Raw genomic sequence first — 11,196 nt, forward strand, 5'->3', positions numbered from 1 at the left:
TTGTACTATGTTGTATTATGTCCTGGCTTTCCAGACTTATAAATAGCCATCTAGTCTTCCCATTCTGCCTGGTTTCCCATACAACAGGGAAAAGCATACAAATAAAAAGGCCACACAAAAGTTCAAATTTACTAGTAGTACTAGCAGGGAATGTTTTGAACAGTTGTTGATCATCTATGTATTTTATATTCTGATAAATTTGTTCATTTGAGGCTTCATGGCTGGAATGACAAATAAACTCCATCTTTTGTACTAATTCCAATGTATTAGAAATGGCTACCTAGAGCATGGTGGTGAAAAGGATTCTGAGGCTTCATCTGAGCTAGCAGAAAAGGAGAAAAGTAGAGTGAGGAAACGAGCTACTGAATTTGCTCAAAATGTTTGATAATTCAGATTACATTTTAGAACTATGGAACTATGCATTTTAGCATTTATGGAGCATCGAATCAAAGACTCTGATTTTTTTCAGTTCAAAGAATGTCGCAGTTGTTAGCCAGGGGCTCACCTGTGTGCCAGACCAAATTCAATAGTCCCTTCATTAACAGGATGATTGCATCTCATATCAAACGACTTCCTCTACAAAATACCCAGACTGTCCTATCCCACAGCGATGGGATGGGACATGACCTGAATTTAGATTCTAGAACTGAATGTCATCTCTTGGGACTACTCTTTTCTGGTGAGAGGGATGCTAAATCACAGCCACCCTGAAATGCACTGGTATTGTCGAACATTTTCTAACAATCAGATTGGGCCTCACATTTTGTTGGTTGGATGCTCTATTTCTTCATCTTTGGCCCAAGTTACTTAGCAATGGCCAATCAAACTATGCACCCACCATATTGTTTTGCATGTTTGACTAGAACATTGACAGATTAATAGGAAGGGTAAATAGCAGAGCACAACTGCAGGGGCCCAGTGTGGGGCGGCAGGATTGACTGCTCTGGACTTTGTTGTGTTTGCTCAGAGGAAGCCGCAGCAAAAGCCTGCTGGGATGAGGTGACCCAGGTCATGGGCATTTGTTTCTTGTCTCTATAGAAAACAATTGTCTTCTCAATGGAAGATGGCTTTTTCTGAATCTACATGGTTCCACCGATGAGGAAGCATTTGCCAGTTCAGGATGCTTGCTAAAACACACACATACAAATAAAAAGGCCACACAAAAGTTCAAATTTACTGTATCCCCCAGAGATCCTTTGATTTAGGTTAACCAGAAAAGAAGCTTAACGGAAAGTTTATCTTGAGGGTCTCTAAACCTTCGCTCATTCATGGCTAACTCCCAATATTTGATGTTTATGAAGTTTTCATGAAGTTTCGAAATCATCCAGCCACCTTTCATAGAGAGCGATTTTGACCTCAAAACTGCTCTACTCTGAATTGATATGAATGATACATATTAATAATGAAGAAAAATCTACTTTGGGCAAGGTTTAATCAACCAAAAGTGGTGGTTTTATTTAAAAGTGAGAACTATGTCTCTGGTTAATAGATTTCTTTGAATTTCTGCTTTCAAATCTAGCCGATTTGACATTTGCAAAGTTATTGTTTATCCTTTAGAATTAGTTACTTCTAACAAAAAATTCCAAAGGGTTCCACACTAATTTTTGATTAACCTTTTTTTTTATCTCTCTCTCTGTTTCTGTTGCTCTCTCTAATATATAATAAACGAAAATAAATTATATTAATAAATAAATAATATATAATTATTCATATACATACAGTGTATATATATGTGTGTATATATATACACATACACATACATATATATAAAATCAGCCAGACATTTTTCTTGATTTGGTGGGAAGGAGGTGGGACAAAGTGGCATGCTACATTTTTTTCCTTTTCGTAGTTTTAAATCTGCTTTGTCAGATCTGAATAGGTATGAACTATTTGCCTATATCTTTCTCACCTTCACTTCTCTTCTCTATTCTCTACCCTTCCATTTACTTTTCTCTTCTGTCCCTTGTCTTCCTAGGGCTCAGGACTTAGGAAATTTTCTGAAGTGTTATCGGTGGTTGTGGTGGAAACCATTTTAGTTCTTGGATACTTACTTCAAACCCCATTGAATTTAATGCAATTCTTAAACTAAAAAATTACCGTAGGGGGGAAAACACACAGATAAAAAAACAAACAAATTTTGTTAACCAATGTCACCATAATAAAACAAAAAAACCCCCCAAAAAACCTTGAGAAATAAAAACTTCTCAGTGATGCTAAAAACTAGGAGTAACTTGATTATTAAGAAAAATCAAGATGCCTGCACTTATATGATAAAAAACCCTATTATTTAATTAAAATCTACCAGTATTTATTTAACACTCACTCTGTGTTACTGTGAGTATAGCCCCTGTGCTGAGGGAGTTGACAGTCTTGGGTTGAGACATGAGAGAGAGATAATTATCCAAGAATTACAATATAGTGTGCCGAGCGCCATGGTGGTGTGACCTCAGGAGGCTGTTGATAGAGGAAGCGCCAACTCTAATTTGTCCAGATATAGGAAGATGTATGCCTTTCTGGTCTTGTGGCTCTGTACTGTAGCTTAAATAAATCTCATTTGAAGTATATAAAAAAATGAACAACTATCTAGTTGATATCTACATTATAGAAACATGGTGAGACTTGGAGAAGGAACATTCGGCTGTAATTTTTGTGGGTGCAGGAATTGTATCTGCTGCATTAACTGTGTTTGCTGTGAGCCAGGCACTGATCCCAGGACTCCATAAATATCTGTGGAATGAATAGATAGATGACACAAAGCCCGAAGACCTTCATTACCACTTCTTATCTGTGTAACCTTTAGCATGGCCCAGAGTGTCTCCTAGTGTCCATTTTTCCACCTATCAAATGGCTCTATTATACCTACCCATGTCGCATATTACCATAGGATCGAGTCCGATATCGTGAGCATCTACTATGTGGGAGGTACTCATTTAAGGATTTTACATGTTTTTATTCATTTCATCTCCGCAATGAAAATATGAATAAGGTACAGTTATTATCCTCACTTTATAGATGATTGTGTGTAATCATTTTTTTGTGGACTATAAAGTATTATATTATTCAAATAAAAGGCATTGTAATTAATATTTTTAATATTCCAAAAGGCAAAAGCCTGGGAATAGTCCTCTATGAAGTTTGGTCTCTTGTCTGTGACTCTGTGGCTGCCAAATGTGACTGCATTTCTCTCAGATTCTCACTGTAAGAATATTTTGAACCTTTGGATTTCAAAAAACTAAAAGCTCTTCAAATCTCTAGAAAGAAAGATATATCTTTCTTTTGCGTGTATATGCTGCTGGGATTGGAACTAGAAAGCCAGCAGGACCTGCCACGTGAGGGACCAGCTCCTCTTTGACTGGTGGCTTCAGGGACTCTCTCTGCTTCTGTCAGTGCGATAGTCATTCTCCTCTCCTGTCAGGTGGCCTCTTCAGTTTTGTCATCACTGTGGTTTGTCCATGGTCCCCATGGCCTCTCCAGCCCCAACACTACCTCTTGACTTTTCAGCTTCTACTCTCCCAATTCTTTTGGATCATTTCCTCCATCATTTTCATTCTAATTTCTGACATTGGACTGCTAATTTTCTTATGCCATGACCCATCATGATTCTGTAGTCAGCTGATGCTCCAAACAGCTGGGGTGAGGAGGGGCCAGCAATGTCTTGTGCTGTGGAGCTTGGTAAGGGTTGTGGCCAGTGGCTCTTCTGGGAAGAGGTTTGAGCAAAGAGGCAGACCTGGGATACATATCTCTCCTATATCCTCTATTCCTGACCAGCGACTATGACCAGTGACTACATCTAGTATGTCATTGAGGCATCAATGTTATTGTTTGTTAAAATTTACAAATAGGGCTTTTTATTAAATAGTCTCATATTAAAAAAAGTAGAAAATTTAAGACTTATTCCTAATTTTAAAAAAGTTGTATTATATAAAATTTTTTATCAACCCTATGGGCAGTGACCTTCAGTTTAAAAGAAGAAAAGGGTTGTGGGTCGATGACCTCTCAGATTTTAAGTCAATTTGGAGAAGGTAGTGCAGTGATTTTTTAAGTTTCTGTGTTGTGATCAATTCATAGCAGGTTATGCAATCAATTTGATGGGTTGCTACCTACATTTTAAAAATAAGAAACACACTGAAAAGAGTAGAGATCAACACAATGTGCTGTGTACGTAGTAAGGTATTCACTGTTTCCTGAAAATTTTAATTCAGTTATATATGTGTGAGTGTTCTTTGGTCATGACGTAGGATGCATTTCTTCCCATGGAATGTGATTGAAAGACTTGACAGCTACTGGTGTAATGGTTAGACTTGGGTTTGAGGTCCTTTGAGCATTGGTTCAAATCGAACTCCACCATTTAACATCTAAGCCACAGTTTCTTTTTCAGTAAAATGGGTTAGTAATAAGACTTATCTTATACAACAAGATGTTAAAATAATGTGGATCAAGTGCTTAATACTCAACAAACAGTAGCTTATTTTCCTATTTTAAATGAAATCAACCTCTGGTGATTGTTTACTTGATTGAGTTTGGGAAGTTTCTGTAAATTCCTTACGTTTGAGATGGGGATAGGCTTTAGGAACTGGGATAGCAAATGAATGACAAGTGAAAAAAAGCAAAGAAAAGATCTCGGGAATTTAACGTCAACTGGAAAGTCTATTTCTAGATCTTCTCATGTGCTCTAGGTCACTTCCAAATCTCTTTTTTAATGCAAAAATTAATATTAAATGTTAATATTAAATATTGTTATAAATGCCCCTGATCCAATCCTCAGAGATTTTTGAAAGAAAGGAGGGGAAACTGGGCTGAGTAAGGAAAGGTGGAGAATAATTGTCATAGTCCATTTCAGCCACTATAACGAAACACCACAGACTGGGTGGCTTATAAACATTAGAGATGTACTTCTCATAGTTCTGGAGGCTGGAAGTCCAAGGTCAGCGCGCTGGCGTGGTTGGGTGCTGGCAAAAGCCCTCCTCCTGGTGTAGACTTCTTGTCATGTTCTCACGTGGTGAAAGGGGCTGGGGATCTCTCTGGAGCCTCTTTTGTAAGGGCACTAATCCCACTCCTGAGTGTTGTGCTCTCATGATCTAATCACCCCTCTAAGACCCCACTTTCTAATGCCATCACATGAGACAGTGAGACAGGCAGGGTGGAAGGGTGGCAGGCGGCAGCAGCGGTGATGGTGGGGGTATTCCAGCTACTTATTGTTCCTCAACGAATACCCTGAACATAGCAGTATGAAACAACAATCATTTCATTATGCTCTTTAATTGTGTGAGTCAGGAATTCAGCTAGGGCACAGTGGGGGTGACTTGCTTCTGCTCCATGACGTCTGAGGTATTAGCTGGGAAGAGAGGGAGGCTCAGGTTAACTCAAATGGCTGGGAACTGGAAGTTTCTTCACTCCCATGTCTGGCACCCAGGCTGGGATGACTAGAAAGCTGGATTCAGCTGGAATTGTCAGTCAGTGCATTCACCTGTGGCCTCTCCATGTGACGTAAACTTCCTCATCATCTGGTAGCCTCAGAGTACTCAAATTTCCTGTATGGTGACTCATGGCTCCAAGAACAAGTGTTCCCAGTGGGCAAGGAGGAAGCTGCCTAGTTTTTATCACTTAGCCTTGTGAGTCACATGGCATCACTTTTTCTGGACTCTACTGGTCAAAGCCGTCACAAGCCTGCTCACATTCAAAGGGGGTTAGGGGGACATAGACCACTCCTCCCATCAGGAAGAATTTGTGGCTATGTTCTAAAGCCACAGCAGGTGAGATGAAGAAGAGACTTGAATGCAAAAATGAAAAGGTGGTTTTAGATGTGGAAGTGATATTAAGGAAAGTCTTCAGTTATGGCCATGATCTTCATGTTCTCATCGTACACTAGCCACAGACAGCTTGGGAGCAAATGCAGAGGGTCAGGGAGGAATCATTTATGTGATTTTACATTGTCACTTGAGATATGTTCAGATTAGAATAAGCTTCCTAATGACACTTTGCTCCAGTTTGTTCTAAAACATATTCACATTTCGTGACTTCTCTCCTCCAAAAGTCACCTTCTGTCTCTCCTTTTCTGAGAGACAGAAGGTGACTGTTGATGAACTCCTGGAGGCGGGAATGCCACCTTGGTACAGTGCTGTAAAGACACGAAGAATTAGTGGGGAAAATGTTTAGTTACTAAACGACAGTTAAAAGCCTCATCTATGTCTCCATTCTTTCCAGATTTTAAAGTAGATTTTTATTTTTACTAAAAATCTCTATTTAGGAATACTGGAATAGGAATTAGAAGAATTCTCAGGTTCTAGTCCCCAATTTATCACTGAAGTGTCACATGATCCTGAGCAAACCACTTCACCTTTGGTGTATCTTATGCTCTTTGAAGTCACTTTCAGTTTTCAATGACTGATTTTATGGTTTTCCAAATGGGCCAAATATGTTAATTTTATGAACAAACCAAGCTATACATAATGCATTTGGTATCCATAAACTAAAAAAGTGACTTTTGGCCTGTAATTTTGCCTGTCAAATTAGCATAGATTAAAAACTCAATGTTGGTGAAAATGCATTCTGCTGCTGAGCATACTGTCTAATTGCCGTGGCTTATCTGGAAAGCAGTTTGATTCGATTTTATGTATCAAGTATGTTGAAACAACAATATCTGTTCATCCCTTTTGAGAATCTACATTAAGAAACTAGAATGTGAGACCGAGATTTCTGTACAAGTACAGTCAATGCAATGTTATTTAGTTATGCAATAATGGAAGCCACCTATGTTGTCAAATAATAGGAACATTCTATAACTTACAATGCATACAGAGAGTGACATGTGGCTACCAGAATCAGTCACGTATATTTTTAAATTAATTAATTAATTAATTTTTTATGATGACATTGGTTAACGAAATCCATATATAGATAGATAGATAGATAGATAGATAGATATAGATATATTTAGTTGTTATGAACTATGTGAAAGAAATTCATTTCCAGCTATGGGTCATTTTGAAAAAGATCAATATGGTACATCAACATTATAAGTAAATGAAAATGAATGCAACCTCGTGGTTTTCTGGAAGCCCGGTTTTCAGTGTGGCTTTCAGAATTGCATCTCTGACACCTGGAAAATGTATTAAGTGGCATCATGTGATTTTCATCTTTTTCTGTCTGGGTTATTTCACTTAGCATGATTATCTTGAGGTTCATCCATGTTGTCGCAAAAGGTAATATTTCATCTCTTCTCATGACTGAGTAATATTCCATTGTATATATGTACCACAGCTTCTTTATCCAATCATCTATCGTAGGACACTTCAGTTGCTTCCATGTCCTGTCCACTGAACATTGGTATGCAAATATCTTTTCAGATATGGGCTTTCAAGTCTTTGGGGTAAAAACCCAATAGAGGAATTCCTGGGTCATATGGTAGATCCATTCTTAGTTTTTTGAGGAACCTCCATCTGTTTTCCATAGTGGCAGTCTCACCAGCAGTGTATGAGGGTTCCTTTTTCTCCACATCCTCTCCAATATTTGTTATTACTTGTCCTGTTGACTATAACTATTCTAACAGGTATGAGATGGGAATCTCATTGTGATTTTGATTTGCATTTACCTAATAGCTAGTAATGTTGAGCATCTTTCCAAATATTTGTTGGCCATTTGTATGTCCTCTAGGGAGAAGTGTCTGTTTAGGTCCTCTGCAATCATATTTTTTTTTAAAAAGTATTTATATACAATAAAGTTACATGAAGTAATTAAAATCTACATAGAGAAAAACTAGAAGATATCAGAATTGTGATATTTTAGATAGAATTATTGATGATTTTGTCCTTTTTTGGGTGTTTCTGTGCTTCAAAAACTATAATGAATACGTATTTTCTTTATAATCAGAAAAAGAAATGAATGGTATTGATAGATGTCTTTATACATCATTTTTTTTCTTTGTCTTGTTCCTAATAGACTGCCTCCCAAAAGAGAAAGCTGTTAGTTTGATGACTCCCAGAGTCTGACTCTCTTGAACACTATGCCTTCGGTCTCATGCCTCCCCAAACCACACCCTCCCTCGGGCTTCCCATATTGGGCACCAAGGGTAGGAAAGCAGGTCAGGAGGTTTCAGGGGTCCAGTCAGAACAGAGGTGGCAGGAGATCTTTGAGTGGCTACTAGGCACTAGGCAGCCTGAAGGCATGCATGTGGCCTCCTAAAAGAAGGCCTCACATCTATAAGGCTATTAGCTGGATTTTACTGGAGTAAATTACCCCTGCTTTGCAAGTGTGCTAACAAATTACCATGAAAATGCTGTCATCACCAGCCCAAACCTCTCTCAAAGGCTCACTTCAGTGGGTGTTTTTTTTTTTTTTTTGTGCAGACTCCTAAGATTCATGGGTAGGTTCTACAGAAAAGGGGAGACTGAATCTGAAGGTAATTTGCACTTTGGGTGAATTCATAGGACCCATTTTTTCCCATAGGGTTTGTTTTGTATCCAGGCTTACGAATAGCTCTTGTAAATGGTGGTAGCAATTCTGTGGGCACTTGAAATGGGAGGGAATTCCAAAGTCGCTGCCTCCTGTTAAATACCAAGAATGGAAAAGATTGCCTCTTAGTCAAGAGTAAAAGAGTCTGAATTAAGATCAGTGAGAATTTTGCCTTTAAAAGTCTGATCCAGGAAACAACTGGAGGTTATAATTTGTATGCAGTTTGCATTCTGAAGATTATTCTTCTGGTTAATAAAATTATATAACCATCCTACGAATGTAACTAGCACATGCATTATGCTTATAGTTCTTTGGATAATAAGGACCTTTCTCAACCCAACAAGTCCTAAGATATCGTGCTCAGGCTAAGTTTTAGATTCAAAGTCAGGTCCCATTTATGAGTATAAAAACTATACTTTATACATCAACTTCTCTTGGAATGCTGGCAATTTATGTTTGCCTGAACACTATCTAATTAAAATTTAAAAGCAGGCTAAATGAGAAGGGTGGTTGGCAAGTTTGCTTTCTTATCGTTTCAGTCTTTGTATACACATGTTTTGTCTATGGCTTTTAGGGGGACATATTGGTTCGAATTGCTAAAAAAGGTAACCTAGAGCAGCAACCTATTATGTATTGTGATATTATGAGGATTCTTCACTTTCTGGTTGTAAACAACATTTCTTTGTCTGCACTTTAGGCTTGTCAAAAATGGAAATAACTCTAAGCCTTCTAAGTGGTGTTTAGATGGATCAGCATAGCTGGGTATTAAACACCACTGTGTCTATGCTTGGGTCTAGACTAAGTAAATATGCAGAAGATTTGAACATTATGAATGTGATTCGTTTTCTTTAAAACATCTTATATTTTTTACAGCACTTGGCCATTTTTAAAGCTCTTTTCAATATATTTTTTCTTTTGGTCCTTAAAACAACCCTAGGATAAAAAAGGGTGGCTAGTTTTATAATGATTTTTCTATTTGTAGAAATGGAGACTCAAAAAGATTATTTTTATCATATAGAATACTGGAGATGGACGAAGTCATTTAACCTAAATCTCAGTTTTACAGCAGAGGGAACCAAAGCCCAGAGAAGTTAGGTGGCTTGTTCAAGGTCACATAGCTAGTAAATGCAGACCTTCGTCAAGAATTCAAGTCTCTGGACTTCTGTATCACAGCCCTTTGTACTCTAGTATTTCTGATCCAGTTTCATGAGCACAAATGCATACATGGCAAATACGATATCATGTTCACATGTCTATAAGTGTTATGGAAATATTTTATAAATGCAAAGCGCATCTGGAAGACAGTCTCTGCATATTTCTCTAATCAGGGATCTATTGTTCAACTTCTTAGCAGACCTAAAATTTCCTGACTTTAATTTGTAAGCCCACAATATTGTCTGTCCTCTAAAATGAACAATGCTCTGCAAGATTATGTCGTTAGATTATGAAGAGCTATTTGTAACTTTAAAGTAAGAGGAAGCTCTTATGTAGTTTGAAAAAAGATACTATTATTTGTTGTCTAAGCTAACTGGCTGGATTTCTAGCAGTCTTTGCATTTTCTCCAAAGCATAAAAACATAAAATACAATTTCACCATAATGCAGTAAATTTTTATCCTCATAAAACATGTTACTTCTCTGGAGGTTAATGGAAGACGATATTTTTAGTTAGCCTGTACTGTTCCCAAGACCACGGAAGTAAAGATCAAGTTGATGATGTTTACACCAGACTGTGTATCACAGATAGTCACATTCTAACGTGTCTCTGATCCACTCAACCCAATAATAATAATTTAAGCTTGTTGGAGGATGAGAGCCGATTGCCAGTTACCTCATATCTAAATTAACATTTAACATATGCACTTTGGCTCACATGTATATATTTAGCTTTCAATTTACAGATGGATTTTCTTACTAAAATCTGTTTATAAATAGGTTGTTCATAACTCACAATACATTTTCTTATAGAAATTTTCCACCCAAAATCTTTTACTAAGTGCCTGAAGCCGAGGCCTCTAGCAGTACACAGTCTTGTAGTTAGGTTCTGAAGTCAACCTCAGAAACCTTTTAAAGAAAGATGCAGCTTGTATTGCACAGGTAGAAAGTAACTCAGCCTAAGATCCCAGTCCTCAGGACCCAGCACTGGACCCTTCTTAGCAGAGATGGAGAGGTACTCACGAAACCTTTACTTTTGCTCTGGAGTGCATAGCTAGACTACATTTCCCAGCCTTCCTGAAGTTGGATGGGGCCACGGAATTTGTCCTTGTCAACAAATATGTGTGACAATGATGGATTCCATGTCTAGGGTTGGCCCATGAAAATACCCGCCAAGAATTCCTACACTCTTTTCTTTTCCGTCTACTGGCTGGAAGAGAAGGTCTCCAAGTCCCTAAGGGTTCACCCAGCAGAGGTCCCTAACTCATTGCAGTGAAGGTACCTGCTACATGCCTGTATGAATTGTTGGATATACAAAAAATAAATTTCAATGCGTGAAGCCACTGAGCTTTTGGGGTTTATTAATCATATCAGTAAGTGTTAACTAACACCCCTTAGGAGTTCTGTGCCCTTGGAGTTAAACTGCTATGTTCCGAGCTTTTCAGGAAAATGGGGTGGCAGCAAGAGAGTAAAACTTTAGAGAATCTCAGGGTACAGGGAGCTCTCAAGGCAGCTGAGGAGGAAAGCTTCTTGCAGCAGAGATCTAGAGAAGGATGGAGGATAAGCGTCCTCAATGGTGGGTGTTGGCTCAG

General features: G+C 38.1%; 1 protein-coding gene across 1 annotated transcript in view; it reads left to right on the plus strand.

The window, feature by feature from the left end:
* Window positions 1-477: 477 nt before the first annotated feature.
* The window catches only part of CUNH12orf42 (chromosome unknown C12orf42 homolog), a 109,766-nt gene continuing 99,047 nt past the window's right edge, over window positions 478-11,196 (plus strand). The window contains exon 1 of the mRNA XM_015591445.1: window positions 478-679. Coding sequence (XP_015446931.1) covers window positions 478-679 — 202 coding nt within the window. The remainder of the gene's footprint in view (window positions 680-11,196) is intronic.

This window comes from Pteropus alecto, unplaced genomic scaffold (assembly GCF_000325575.1).
Source record: "Pteropus alecto unplaced genomic scaffold, ASM32557v1 scaffold94, whole genome shotgun sequence".
Taxonomy (NCBI): Eukaryota; Metazoa; Chordata; class Mammalia; order Chiroptera; family Pteropodidae; genus Pteropus; species Pteropus alecto.